General features: G+C 44.7%; 1 protein-coding gene across 4 annotated transcripts in view; it reads right to left on the bottom strand.

Moving 5' to 3' along the window:
• The window catches only part of COMMD7 (COMM domain containing 7), a 53,926-nt gene extending 42,635 nt beyond the window's left edge, over nucleotides 1-11,291 (bottom strand). For 2 of the 4 annotated variants that reach the window (XM_045885537.3, XM_045885539.3), the window contains exons 1-3: nucleotides 11,123-11,291; nucleotides 3,699-3,752; nucleotides 3,502-3,604 (exon numbers count right to left, since the gene is read on the bottom strand). In XM_045885537.3, coding sequence (XP_045741493.1) covers nucleotides 3,502-3,604; nucleotides 3,699-3,752; nucleotides 11,123-11,206 — 241 coding nt within the window. In that variant the 5' untranslated portion in view covers nucleotides 11,207-11,291. The remainder of the gene's footprint in view (nucleotides 1-3,501; nucleotides 3,605-3,698; nucleotides 3,753-11,122) is intronic. The other 2 variants (XM_064572935.1, XM_045885536.3) reach the window with 2 other exon arrangements.
• Between the last annotated feature and the right edge of the window lie 4,120 nt (nucleotides 11,292-15,411).

Here is a 15,411-nt window from a genome sequence, read left to right as displayed (position 1 = left end):
ATTACTGTTTTTCAGATAAGAAACGGAGGCTGATTTGACCAAGGCTGAATAGCTATATAGGTGATGTGACTAACACTCAAATCCACGTGAGCCTGTCAAGCCCACCTCTTGAATGGTATGCTATGAGTTCCTCAGGGTTCTCTGCACCTATAGAAAATGATCTGCTATAAACAATGACAATCAATCTTGCCTAAAAAATATACACCCAACATCCCCTGGGAGGGTCATAGGATCTCCCAAGTTCAGTTCAACTCATGCAGCATGTACTAAGCATCTGCTTTATGTCATCACTTTACTTGTAACCTTGGCTCAGGAAAGAAGTACAAGATCCTCCCCGGACTTCAAAGAACAAGCTCTCTGTCAAAGCCACAAAACAGACACATGTAAAACAGCCCGAGCAATAGAAAACTGTAAACGATTATGGTCCAAAATGATAACTATAGATAAAAACCATCTCTCGGGAGCTGAGAGGAAGGGAGGGCACTGCGGATTGAAGTGGTTTAGGAAGGCTTTCTGAGGCAGCACAGGGGTGGGAGTTCCCGGGTTGGGGAGGACTGAAGGCAGTCTGATGGGACTGAGGGGGTGGGGAGCAGAGCTAACGAAGACTGGAAAGAAGGGAGGCAGGGACACCAGAAGACCGAAGTCTCCTGAAAAATCAGTGTCTACAACAGCTGTCAGGTAGACAGGTCTCTACCCAGAGACAAACCCATCCCCACAGGTATAGGCCAGAATGAGAACGACAACTCTGGCACTGCACCCCGGGCCCCTACCCTACAGAAACACTCACACGGGAGAGTGTACAATGTCCTGAGGCCATTCGCTGTGGCACTGTTTGTTTGTTTTTTTAATTTTATTTATTTATTTGAGAGAGAGAGAATGAGAGAGAGTACATGAGAAGGGGGAGGGTCAGAGGGAGAAGCAGACTCCCCGCTGAGCAGGGAGCCCGATGCGGGACTCGATCCCAGGACTCCAGGATCATGACCTGAGCTGAAGGCAGTCGCTCAACCAACTGAGCCACCTGTGGCACTGTTTCTAAGAGTGGAAGGTTACAAAGATGTGCAGCAACAGGAAACCCCCGACCAGCTGAAGAGACACCCAGCACATGGTACATTATAGTCCTCAGAAGAATGAAGTCGACATGGAGAAATCTCCATGCATGACGTACCACACAGGAAAAAATACAAGCTGCAAGAGCACTTTTTTTTTTTTTAAGACTTTATTTATTTGACAAAGAGAGAGACAGCGAGAGAGGGAACACAAGCAGGGGGAGTGGGAGAGGGAGAAGCAGGCTTCCTGCTGAGCAGGGAGCCCGATGCAGGGCTCAATGCGGGGCTCGATCCCAGGACCCTGGGATCATGACCTGAGTCGAAGGCAGACAGACGCTTAACGACCGAGCCACCCAGGAGCCCCATGCAAGAGCACTTTTATGGTTTACTACCAGTCATGAAAAACAAAACTACATGAATGTCTATGTGCGTGTCTGCCAGTGGACGTGAAAATATAAAAGGATATACACCAAATGCGATGGTGTCAGGAGAGCAGATAGGGATTTTTCACTTCTGACTCTGCACTGTTGTAGGTTTGCAATGAAAATTTATTCCCGTGTTACAAAAGACTGCACATTGTCATCCAGCCTTTGGTTCACATGCCTTTAACCCACCACAAGAGCAACAAATGCAAGAATCATACAGAGGATGAGAAAATTTCACAGCTGGAAACCTCAGGATGTTCTGATTCAAGCCCCCAGAACCTCAGGAGCAAAGGACAGGCAAAGGAAAGGACCTGCACTAAGATATGCGAAGGCACCCAACAGGAACAAACAAATGAGGCTCCCAACTTTCAGTGCACCACTGGGCTGAGAGCTTGGGAAGATCAGTCTACTGCCAATTTGTAAAATGTGCAAACCAGGGATGCTGTTTTACCTCCTCTCAGCCTGGTCAACATTGATTCATTCTTTGAGACTAGCCTCAAACGTCGCCTCTCTCTTTACATAAAATTAACTTGTGATTAAATTGCCAAATCTAGCATCTCTTTAGACAATATACAGTAAAAAATAAACAATTAAGACAGCCTGTAGTCCTTCCACCCAGATATAGCCACAGTTAACATTTTTTTTCTTTACAAAAATAGGACTGTGGTATAATAAACTATCATTTTTATTAAATAGTAATATTGTGAACGATTTTCCATATCTTTACATTTTCCTCATCAGCATCTTTTTAAATTATTACAGAATTTGAAAAATAAGAGCAACCTCTTACTGAGGTACTACATTATGCATATCATTTACATTATCTCAATCTTCAAAACAAGCCCCCTTCACATACCAAGAAAAAGCTCAGATTGGCGGAACAATGTTAGGAGAGGGGTTGTTGCTAAGGCTTGGGAGAGACTGGGTACCTGGACAAAGTGACACTACTCAGCAACTGACAGACCCACATCTACCTAACTCAAGACCATGAATTTTTGACCACCACAATATTCCCCTGTAAAAACAGACCACAGCGCATTATACTAATCTCTAACTGCTGGGCAATTTGTTTCTAATTTTTCTGTATCATCAAAACAGTGGTATGATGGATATCCCTACAGCTAAACCTTTGTGATCACCTCCCTCCTGGCTAGAAACTTTTCCTGATTGCTTAGGCATATTACTTCTGAAACCATCTGCAGTGAAAGAACTTTTTTATTTTCAATCCATCATGGACTAATATTTTTGTAAAGTACAATGAAAAATTTAAAAAAATGTTACAAAATATAAGCCCCAAATAGTTATAATGGTAAATTTTACATTATGTATATTTTACCACATTAAATAAAAAAAAATAAAAGCCCCTGGGGTGCCTGGCTGGCTCAGTCGGTAGAACTTGCAACTCCTGATTTGGGGGTTGAGTTTGAGCCCCATACTGGGTGTAGAGATTACTTAAAAATAAAATCTTAAAAAAAAAAATACAAGCCCCATTAAAAAAAAAAAAAGTGGTTTCTTTTTTTTTTTTAAAGATTTTATTTATTTATTTGAGAGAGAATGAGAGAGAGCACATGAGAGGGGGGAGGGTCTGAGGGAGAAGCAGACTCCCTGCCGAGCAGGGAGCCCGATGCGGGACTCGATCCTGGGACTCCAGGATCATGACCTGAGCCGAAGGCAGACGCTTACCCAACTGAGCCACCCAGGCGCCCAAAACCAGTGGTTTCAAAAATTTTTACCGAATTGCTATAAAAGCTTCTAAATGCTTATTCTCAATTTCTGTACTTACTGTGCAGAGGACCAGACAGCAGTTTGGGGATAGAAGCTGGGATGCAGATTGCACTTTGAGCTGTACTCTGTTACATTTTCCTGCAGTTGTCTGTGTACCTGGCTTCCCTCCCTAGACTTCGAGTCCTGCCCACGCCTGGTTCTCTACCGAATGCACTGGCTCAGTGCCCAGAGCAGCTTGCCGACTCTGTGGACTGAAAGAATTCAAGTAACATCTCCGGCCTCAGCTGCTAAGAGAGGCTACTCACCGTTTGGAACCAGAAGGAGGCTTTTCACGATGCTTCTGAGAGGGCCAAGACTGATCTGATTGGTGGTGGCAAACTCAGAGAGCTGAGCCAGAAACCTTTCCACCTGCAGAAAGGGAACAAAGCAGGCCTTCACTTGCTTAGCATCTCAGGGCTGTAGACCCACACTCAGGAACTCTCCTTATCACGAGGTACTTTACCTCTTTTGGCTCAGTTAGGAAGTGGAAGAGCACTTCTGTCAAGGCCGAGAACTGCTGTGAAGAGAATAACACAGAAATTCAGTAACATTCTACTCCTGGGTCAGCGTTCCCCCGTCCCATCCAACTATAGACTCTTGAGAGAACACACAGGTGTTGATACCTGTTTGATCATCTTAAAGTTCAAATATGCACAACACCCACTACCCAGTGTCAATATATCAGTACTACTATATTGTCTGAAAAACTCGTATATTTTATTGGAACACTTGGGAGATACATATTGCGATTGTGAGTGTATGCACACACACGCACATACATATCTCAAGGGTCCAAGTATGTATGTACACACACACACACACACACACACAACCTGAGAGGGAGATCACTGGAAGATTAATAGTAGTTGCTTTTTGGGCACCTGGGTGGCTCAGTTGGTTAAGCGACTACCTTCGGCTAAGGTCATGATCCTGGAGTCCCGGGATTGAGTCCCACATCGGGCTCCCTGCTCAGCGGGGAGTCTGCTTCTCCCTCTCCCACTCCCCGTTTGTGTTCCCTCTCTCACTGTGTGTTTCTCTGTCAAATAAATAAATAAAATCTTAAAAAAAAAAAATTAAAAAAAAATAGTAGTTGCTTTTTTCTTGTTTATATTTCCACATATTTATTATTCAAACATAAGCCAATCCAAATAATGATTTCTTCTTCTTCCACACCCCACAAATGTTAACATATATACATTTTTTTTTTCTCTACCTTGTCTTTCAAAGCAGTTATTTCTGTGTAGTGGGATTTTGGGTGATTTTTATTTTCTTCTGTCTATCCATATTTTCTGGGTTTCTTCCCCACAATAAACATTATGTATATGACAAAACAGTAGAGTTTACACTTTATTATCTACTGTCCTAGAACAGTCTCTTATTCTTTTTTTTTTAAAGATTTTATTTATTTATTTGACAGAGAGACAGCGAGAGAGGGAATACAAGCAGGAGAGTGGGAGAGGGAGAAGCAGGGGAGTGGGAGAGGGAGAAGCAGGTTCCCCACCCAGCAGGGCGCCCGACCTGGGGTCAGGAATCCAGCAGAAGGCAGATGCTTAATAACTGAGCCACCCAGGTGCTCCTCTTATTCTTTATTTTTTTAAGATTTTATTTTATTATTTTTAAAAGTTTGTTTTCACTTTTTTTTTAGTAATAAAATTAAATGACTCTCCCTGCCCCCCCCCCCAATTCAGTCCCACTGCCCACAGGTGGTTACTGCTAACACCTTTGTGGCCTTCCCAGAATTGCATTTGAATTTAATTTCTTTTAAATACAAAGGAGATGGGGCGCCTAGGTGGCTCAGATGGTTAAGCGTCTGCCTTCGGCTCAGTTCATGATCCCAGGGTCCTGGGATCGAGCCCCACATCAGGCTCCTGGCTCAGCGAGGAGGCTGCTTCTCCCTCTCCCTCTGCCTCTCTCCCTGCTCATGCTTTCTCTCTATCTCTGTGTCTCAAATGAATAAATAAATAAAAATCTTTAAAAATAAATAAAAATCTTTTAAAATAAATAAATAAATACAAAGGAGATGATGGGGCACCTGGGTGGTTCAGTTCTTAAGCATCTGCCTTCTGCTCACGTCCTGATCCCGGGGTCCTGGAATCGAGCCCTGCATCTGGGCTCCCTGCTCTGCGGGAAGCCTGCTTCTCCCTCTCCCACTCCCCCTGCTTGTGTTCCCTCTCTAGCTGTGTCTCTCTGTCAAATGAATAAATAAAATCTTAAAAAAAAAAAATACAAAGGAGATGATAGTGAACCTACACCCTGCACCTTGCTTTTTTTCATCCAATTATATCTTAGAGATTCATCTTGTCAGTAGATATAATTCTACCAGTCTCTTTTTTTTTTTTTTTAAGATTTTATTTATTTGTCAGAGAGAGAGAGCATAAGCAGGGGGAGAGGCAGGCAGAGGGAGAAGCAGGCTCCCTGCTGAGCAGCGAGCTTGACTCTGGGCTCAGTCCCAGGACCCCGGGATCATGACCCGAGCCCAAAGCAGGCGCTTAACTGACTGAGCCCCTCAGGAATCCCTCTACCGTTTTTAAAAAAGATTTTATTTTCTTTAAGTAATCTCTACACTCAACTTGGGGTTTGAACTGACAACCCGAGATCAAGAGTAGCACACTCCTCCAACCAAGCCAGCCAGGCACCCCTCTACCCAATTCTTTTAACAACTGCACAGCATTCAACTGTATATACTTAGGGGGTGTGTGCCTGCTTTGTTGTTATTCTAAATAATACTGCAATGAATATCCTCCCACATATTTCTTTGTGACATATGTGTCTATAAAATACATTTTTAAAATGTATCTTAGGTCAAATGATATATGCATTTTAAATTCTGAGAAAATGTTGCCGAACTGTCTTGCAAAGAAGTTGCATGGATTTATACTCCCACCTGCACAGAGGTTTCTACTTTCTAAAAACTTCATGGATATTCCCTGGAAACATTTTAACCAAGCCTGATCCAGGGGTTGTCTTTCTGCAGTCATAATGATAGTGGTATTAGCCTTGCATAACTACTGATTCTATATAGTAAAAACAAGAAAAGTCAGTGACTAGTTTCAGACTGTGTCCTCAGACTATGAGTTTTCCTTATTTCCCCCTGCAATCTGTGGACTGTCAGATCTTTGGCTAACTGTATTTCCTATGTCACCCCGGGCCTTTTAAGAAATGGAGCAGCTGAGAAGCCTGCCAGTGGCTTTTCCATTTCCAGCCCTGAGCCTAGCATTCAGGCTCAACCTCCCTGTGAGGCCTCAACCTAATCTGGTCTGCAGGACACATTGAGCCCCATCCCTATCTCCTCTTTTCCAAAGCCTCCTTTATCCTTCAATGTCCTGCTGCCAAGACACCATGACCCTCCCAACAAGAAAGTGACCTACCCAGATTCTTAACTTCTGAGGCTCCCTCCTGGAACCTTGCCTGAGGGCACTTAGAATTTTAAATCTTGATAAGAAACACAGACTTCTCTTAGCAGAGAAGGTTCCTTGTATGCCTTCGGATGGTCAGAGTCGTAGTTATTACAAGTGCACAGTTAAGTATTTGTTGAATAAATCTTCCCTAAACACCTTCCCCATTCTTTGCCTTTATATCTGCATAGCTGTCTCCTTCTGGAATGTTCATCTGCTCGTCACCATCCATGAAATCAAATCTTAACTATTCTCACCAGTAAATGTATGGAAAGACGGTCAAGATCATTCCAGATGAGAAATGCAAATCAGTAAAATAAGGAAGTACCACTTTTTAACTTATCAGATCTTCAAAAATAAAAGTTTGATAACACCAGTGCTGGTGAAAGTACCAGGAAACAGATATGCTTGCACTGTTGATGAGAGGATAAAACTGGGACAACCTTTCCAGGCGGCAATTTGATAGTTGTATCTAATTTTTAAATGCTTGTATCTCTTGACCTAGTAATTCCACTGCAGGAAGTATATCCTTCAGATATGTTCCAAAAAGTAAACCCAGACACATTTACACAAAGCAATCCATTGACAGCATTGTTCATAAAAACAAAAAACTGAAAGCAACTTAAGTGTCTATTAATATACAGCAGGTTAAATAAATTATGGTAGAGCCATTTCAAGGAATATCATGCAATCCCTTTTGTGTAAAAAAAGATTTTAACGGATACCCATATATATACAGGCAGATGCAGACTTTTTTTCTACAAAGACACACAAGACACTATTAAAATGACAGTTTCTGCAGACAAGAGAAATAGATATTTTAATTTTATACCTTTGGGGGCGCCTGGGTGGCTCAGTTGGTTAAACATCTGCCTTTGGCTCGGGTCATGATCCCAGGGTTCTGGGATCCAGCCCCACTTCATGCTCCTTGCTCAGTGGGGAACCTGCTTGTCCCTCTTCCTCCATCCCCAGGCTTGTGCTCTATCTCAAATAAATAAATAAAATCTTTTTTTTTTTTTTTTTAAGATTTTTATTTATTTGACAGAGAGAGACACAGCGAGAGGGAACACAGGCAGCGAGAGTGGGAGAGGGAGAAGTAGGCCCCTGGCGGAGCAGGGAGCCCGATGCGGGGCCCAATCCCAGGACCCCGGGATCATGACCCGAGCCAAAGGCAGACACCCAACGACTGAGCCACCCAGTCGCCCCTAAATAAATAAAATCTTAAAAAAAAATTTAGACCTTTGAATACTATTTGAATTTTCTAACTGTATGTGTTGTTTTCATTCACAGCTAGGTGAGATTGTAGACCATTTGTTTTCTTCTTTCTATTTTTCTGAATTTCCTCTCTCATAAACTTTCTAAAAATTATTTTTTTAATCCTATTCTCAAAGATGCACGTTACCTAGGACTGGCCACAGGCATCAGAGAACACATCTAGGTGCACTTAGTACTGTGCTGCATCTCTGTTTTCTGACCTGACCTAGCAGATCACAACTTCCCCGGCATAAGAGGCTGTGTCCATCATGCCTTTGCAAACCCCACTGGGTTTAGTGGCTATTTGGTGTACAGTAGGCATTCAGAAAAATACCCACTGAGTGAGCAATAAATGTTGATTTTAGTATATGTGCAGCCGAAGCAAGCACTGAGCAATAAATGTTGATGCCCACACTGATACACTGATTCTTTTTCTCACTGATGCCTAGGCCTCAGACTTCAAAATAAATTCAGCTAACAGAGTGGGTACTTGGAAAAATCTGATCATTCAACAAAAGGCAGGGCAAGGATTCTGGTAAACTGCTCATCAGGAAAAAGCTTTCTGTGTTAAAAAACAAAGGTAAAGGGGCACCTGACTGGCTCAGTCTAAAGAGGATGCAACTCCCGATATAAGGATTGTGAGTCTGAGCCCCCACATACTGGGTGTAGAGACTACTAAAAACAAACAAACAAACAAACAAACAAAAAACAAACAGGTAAAGATCCAGAGTAGGTTTTTTGTTTGTTTTGTTTTTAAATAGGCTCCACACGCAACGTGGAGCCCAATACAGTCCTAACTCATGATCCTGAGAGGAAGACCTGAGCTGAGATCAAGAGTCAGACGCCCAACCTACTGAGCCACCCAGGCGCCCCCAGAGTATGTTTTAAAGTTAGAATATGAGGGCAAGCTCTGATTTTAAAGAATGTGGTTTATGTTTTTTCCATAAATACCAAGTTGGAGGTAACCTTAGGGATCCTATCATCCTGTAGCCTGAAAAAAGTTTTTTAGCAGCAGAATGTTTTTTATTCTCCAAATGGAAATCTTCCAGAAAATCCTGCCGTTTAAACAAGTGAAAACTAAGCTACCTAGTTGGGGAGATCACCTACAAAGCTCTGTTGTTTCATTCCCCAAAATCTAAAGTCAAGCATCTGGTCCTGAATTCCCGGCTCCACCACTTCCTGGCTGCCTGACCTTAAACAGGTCAATTTCTTTCCCGGAACCATTTTTCTTATCTATAAAATGGGAATAACAACAGCACCTACCTTTTTAGGGGTGCTACACATAAAGCACTGGAGAACAATGCCTGCCACATGGTACATGCTCAATAAATGACAGCTATTTTTGTTTAACTGCTCTGTGATTCAGTTTCCTTAATCTGTAAAATGGGGATAATAATAGTACCTACCTCCTAGGGTGGTTCTAAGGACTTAAAGGCTTAATAATATACGTAAGAGCACTTAGAATTGCTGTATGATAAACAGTGGCCACTAGCCACATGTGGCTATTAAACACTTGAAAAAGGCTAGTCTAATTGAGATGTACTATAAATGTAAAGTGCACAGCAGAACCTGAAAAATTAGTATCAAAAAGTAAAATATCTCACTGATATTTTCATATGGATTACACGTTGAAATGATAGTATAGTGGATTAAAGAAAACATATTTTGTTTCATTTTTATTTACTTTTTATTAGAGAGAAAAGATTTTTATTTATTAGAGAGAGCACGAGTGGTGTGGAGGAGGGAGGGAGAGGCAAAGGGAGAAGCAGACTCCCTCTTGAGCAAGGAGCCTGACAAAAGAGGGCTCAATCCCAGGACCCTGAGATCATGACCTGAGTCAAAGGTAGACGCTCAACCAACTGAGCCAACCAGGCACCCCTTTATTTATTTACTTTTTATTTATTTAAAGATTTATTTATTTATTTATTTGACAGAGAGACAGACAAGAGGGGGAACACAAGCAGGGGGAGAGGAAAAGGGAGAAGCAGACTCCCCTGCCAGGGAGCCCAACGCAGGACTCAATCCCAGGACCCCAAGATCATGACTTGAGCCACAGGCAGATGCTTAACTGAATGAGCCACCCAGGCGCCCTATTTATTTACTTTTTAATGATGTTATTTTCAAGTAATCTCTACACCCAATGTGGGGCTTGAACTCACAACCCTGAAATCAAGAGTTGCAGCCAAGCGCCTCTCTTTTTAATTTTTATATGTGACTGCTAGAAAATGTAAAGTTAGACTTGTGGCTTGCAATTTATTTCTTTCTGTTGGACAAAGGGGTTTCAGAGTATGTCTGGCATTATAATTCGTGTTACTTTATGAGAAAACAGTAAGTTGGGGATGCTGAGATGAAGGAGAGGGACCCCACCTCCTGAGAAGTTACAACCCAGTGGGGGAAATAGCTGCACCTTTACAATGGTGATGAGAGGTGTCATTTTAGCCTATTTATTTTGGCTGCCTTGGTGCTTTGAAAAGGGCAGCCCAACCAGCACAGGGGCAGGAAGTTGGCTGGCTGGCATTTGCTGCCTGAACAAGCAAAAAACAGCTTTGCCAGCTCCTCTACTACCAAGGGGGGGGGGGGGTCCGCCACAGTGAAGAGTATATGGTTTTTTTCTTTGAGGACCACCAGATATTCCCCTTAATTGGGGGTCAGGGGTGTGGCCCTGGTCTCAGGCCCCTCCAGTCCCCACCCTGGCCTGGCCATTACCCAAACCCGTATGTGACCGCGGATTACCTGCCCCCCACTCCAGGCTCCCCCTTCCCCCGGCCCCCGCTGGATGCCAAGACCCCCCGCAGTTTCCCCCACTGGTCTCCCTACCGAACATCTCAGTTCCTCCCTGGCCCACCAAATTCCACAGCTCGCCAAACTCCCACTATTACCTCAGTTCCCCAAACCCCCTTCAGCCTTACGGAGACTTGCCCCAGTTCCTCTAAGACCCCCACAAATTCTCCTCGTTCCCAGGACTCCCGCCCACCTCTGTGTCCCCACACCCCCCTCCCCGGGACCCCTCAGCTTGCGCCGTAGGCCTCTTGCGATCCCTCGGCCCCCCAAACTCGCCTCAGATCCCCGATTCCCCTTAGCCCGTCCCTGAATCTCCCCAGCGCCACACCGCACACCAGAAGCCCCTCTGCCTAGTCCCTCCCACTCTCCTCACCCCCAGGCGGCCCTCGGCCCACACCCCTCCCCTCCCTCAGCCCTCGGGACCCACGCTGGCCCGCGCCCCGGCCGCCCGGCCCACCTGCGCGCCCAGCTGGTTCAGCTGCTGCATGTCGCCGCCCACGGCCTCGGGCACGGGGTCCTGCGTGCAGTGCAGCCGGCCCATGGCGTCCGCCCCGCTCCGCAAGGCCCGCCGCCCCCCAGCTTCCTCCCTCGCCGCCGCCCGCCTCGCCGCGCTTCCGCAGCCGCACTTTCGCCACAGCCGCCGCCGCCGCCGCCGCCGCCGCGCTCCTCCCCCAGCCGGCCCCGGGGCGGGGCGGGGCGCCCTCGCGGAGCTGCAGACACGCGCGGGCCCCGGGGGCGGGGCGGCCTCGCGGACACGCGCGGACCCCGGGGCGGGGCGGGGCGCACGAGCCGCGCGGCAGAGGCGCGCGCCGCTGCGACCCCTGGAGAGCCCCAAGGAGCCAAGCTGCCAAACGTGGGATTTCTTAGCGGATCTCCCTCTGGGCGACCCCACAACACAGAGCTTGGCCTCCCTGCGCCCCGGTTGCACTCTCTGTAAAATGAACGCAGGGATGGCTGCTTAACTGAGGTAATTCTCCCAGAACGTTTAGACGATTAGCCTGACACATAGAAGGTCCTCAATCAGTGGCTAGCTGCTATTAACATAGGTATGATGCATTCAGCAGATTTCTTGTTGCACGCCTACTGTGCCAGGCCAGGGGGATAGAGAAGTGAACAACGCAGGCCCAGTGTCCCTCCTTAGGAGAGCTTATATCAGAGCAGAGCAGTAAGGACTCAAATTTGGGCTTGCATCAGCATCTTCTGGAGGGCTTGGTGTAAGGCAGATGGCTGGGCCCCACCCCCAGAGTATCTGATCCAGAAGGCTCTAGGGTACAGCCTGAGAATTTGCATTTCCAACAAGCTCTTAGGGACCACACTTTGAGAACCTCTGGAGTGGAGTAAACTGACCCCCAGAAGTGTAAGGACTGTGATAGTGGGAGGGAGGGTGGTGCTCAGGTCCATGAAGGGAGTTTATTAGGAAGGTGATGATCACTTTAACCTGAAACACTTTAACCCCTATGCTGTGTTTTCCCAAGTACCTCTCACAGCCCGTAGTAACTATTACCCTGATCCCCACTGAACAGATGAGAAAACTGAGAAGTGCTCCCTGGAATCTAGGACGTGGCCCCCAAGCCCAAGAGCTTCTTCACCTACCCCCCCCCCGCCCCCGCCCCGCACTCAGCCTTGAGGGTAGGGAGGGGATGCATAGAAACATGGGGTGGGGGACTATGGAAAGGATTGGCTGGCTTTCCCTACCAGGCTTTCTTCTCTACCCTTCACTAAAAATCCCTCTGGAAGGATATGAACAAAATGTCTTTGACCTAGAGGCCAAGTGCCTTCCCTTTAGTGATTATTTCATTCATGCACTCATTCAACAGGTAATAAATCAAGTGTCTACTGGAGAGTGGATACCATGACCGGTGCTAGGACACCACAGTGACAGCCGGATGCAGTGCCTGGCCCTGGAGAAGTCGGGGTTTAGTCAGGATAGCAGACACACACACATGTGTGAAATTCACACACATGTGTGTGTGTGAAATTATTAACTGATGTCGAGAAGTACAAAGTGCTTTGAAAGTGTATGCAGGGCACTTCTCCAAGTCCAAGGTACCTGGAAGAGAGTAAACCTTCAAGTTACTGACAGTGACTGAACTCAGGCCCCCTGACTCACCATCCAGGAATTTTTATTTTAAAATATTTTCAACCTTTTAAAAAAGATCCCTGCTGGGGCATTATATTTATTTATATCTTTAAGTGTTAAATCAACTTTGTTGAGGTATAACTTATATACAATGAGATGCACTCCTTTTAAGTGTGTTTCTTTAATTTATTTTTTTATTAACATATAATTTATTATTTATTTCAGGGGCACAGGTCTGTGGTTCATCAGTCTTACACAATTCACAGCACTCAAGAGAGCACATACCCTCCCCAGTGTCCATCACCCAGCCACCCCATCCCTCCCACCCCCCTTCACTCCAGCAACCCTGTTTGTTTCCTGAGATTAAGAGTCTCTTATGGTTTGTCACCCTCCCTGGTTTAGTCTTGTTTCATTTTTCCCTCCCTTCCCCTATGATCCTCTGCCTTGTTTCTCAAATTCCTCATATCAGTGAAATCATATGATACTTGTCTTTCTCTGATTCAGTTATTTCGCTTAGCATAATACCCTATAGTTCCATCCACATCGTTGCAAATGGCAAGATTTCATTTTTTGGTGGCTGCGTAATATTCCATTGTATATATATACACCACTTTTTCTTTATCCATTCATCTGTTGATGGACATCTAGGCTCTTTCCATAGTTTGGCTATTGTGGACATTGCTGCTATAAGCATTGGGGTGCATGTGCCCCTTCGGATCACTACATTTGTATCTTTGGGGTAAATACCCAGTAGTGCAATTGCTGGATCATATGGTAGCTCTATTTTCAACTTTTTGAGGAACCTCCATACTGTCTTCCAGAGTGGCTGCACCAGCTTGCATTCCCACCAACAGTGTAGGAAGGTTCCCCTTTCTCCGCATCCTCGCCAACATCTGTCGTTTCCTGACTTGTTATTTTTAGCCATTCTGACTGGTGTGAGGTGGTATCTCATTGAGGTTTTGATGCGTCTCTTTAAATTATTTTTTTAAAGATTTTATTTAAAAAAAAAATTCCTTGAGGAAACCAGTGGATTTGCTTCATTTCTGCTCCCACAGTGACTGGTGCTGAAGCACATAATAAATATTTGTGGAATTTAATTAGTCCATGTGACAGAAAAGAGAGAAAGAGAAAGAAATTCACTGGAAACTGCTGTCCAACACTGTAGTAACACAGTGACTATCTTGCCTTCTAGTTTCTTCCATGTCACAGGTCCTTGGGGTTTCTGTGATTTGTTTTGTTTTTACATATTCAGGGCTTTCCTCCTTCCCCAACCTATTTAATCTCTGATAGACAGAGTGGGGTCCTTGAAGGACACGGACACCATCTGGGAATTTGTTAGAAATGCAGACTTGTAGCACCCACCCACCCAGACCTGTTGATTCAGGATCTGCATTTTAACAAGATCTCCAGGTGATTCCTGGGCACATTCAAGTTTGAAGTATAAATAATAACAACAATTTTTAGATGCTCACCGTGTGCCAGGCTTTATTTGAAGACCCAAATAGACAGCATGTATAATGATAATACTTTGAACCATTACCTATTGTTGCTCATATTATTTCTATTTTAATGTTTATCACATTGTGTTATTGCTGTCATTTGCCCATCATTTGTCTCCCTCACTTACTAATAATGTTGTCTTGGGCAAATTACTAAGCTTTTTGTGCCTCCATTTCTTTTTTCATTTGTAAAAATTGAGACAATAATAGAACCTACTTGAAAGGACGATATGAGACAATGCTCGTAAAACACTTAGTCCAGCAACTGGTGCATGTTAAGTGCTCAATAAATGCTTGCTATTATTATTCCAGTTTTTCAATCTTATAGAAAGAATATAGCAATAAGCATCCCTGTACACATTTTTCCCCACATCTGATTATTTCTTTTTGAGAAATTCCTGGAAGTGTCAAGGAATGTTATGTTCAGACTATTTGGGTTCTAAATAGCAAGAGAATGGCCAACTTTCCTAGGTAGGGACCATGACTGATCTCTCAGAGAACAACCAGAAATTAGCATTTCACCCTGAATAGGGGTCTGGTGGCAGGTTCATTTCCCTGGATGAGGCACTTAAGAGCAACTCACTCTCCTTCCAACCCAGCACTCCTCAACCTTGAGGGTAATCCCAAGTCCTCTAAAAGAAACCTCAAAATCTCAGACAACTCCAGTCTTGGCTTCAACTATAAACACTATGCAAACATGATCATAAGAGCCTGTATACTATTCTACTGAGCCAGAATATAATGCCCATAACTAATCCCCATGGTTGCCTATTTAGGTCTTTACAGTTTTTCAGTTTTATTAAGAACTTGTCAGTTAACGAAAACAATAGGTAAAAAGGTCTTTCCAATGTTTTCCTTCACAGTCCATTTCTAGGATGAAGGAAGGAGTGGTGATTATTGTTAATGCGATAACTTTGTCGCAGGAAATGCAGACCTGGGGCCAGGCCTCCTTTCTAGAGAACCCCCGCCCCCAGCAGCTCCCATTTCAGCCTTAATGAGGGACCTTGCTCCCTTCATTCACTTTAAAATGTCCCTGTGGAGGGCAAAAGAGGGCCCCCTCCCCCTCCCCTGCAAGTGAAAGGAGCTCATTAAGAAGTCTTTTCTCAGGCACAAGGATTCCCGCTGGGAATTTCACCAAGGGGCCAAGTTCTTCCCCAGAGAAAGGTT

Source organism: Mirounga angustirostris, unplaced genomic scaffold (assembly GCF_029215605.1).
Source record: "Mirounga angustirostris isolate CCGP_5_RB_7025 unplaced genomic scaffold, mMirAng1.0.hap1 SCAF_10, whole genome shotgun sequence".
Classification (NCBI taxonomy): Eukaryota; Metazoa; Chordata; class Mammalia; order Carnivora; family Phocidae; genus Mirounga; species Mirounga angustirostris.
Note: the sequence above shows the minus strand (reverse complement) of the source record. Positions and strands in the feature narration are given on the sequence as shown.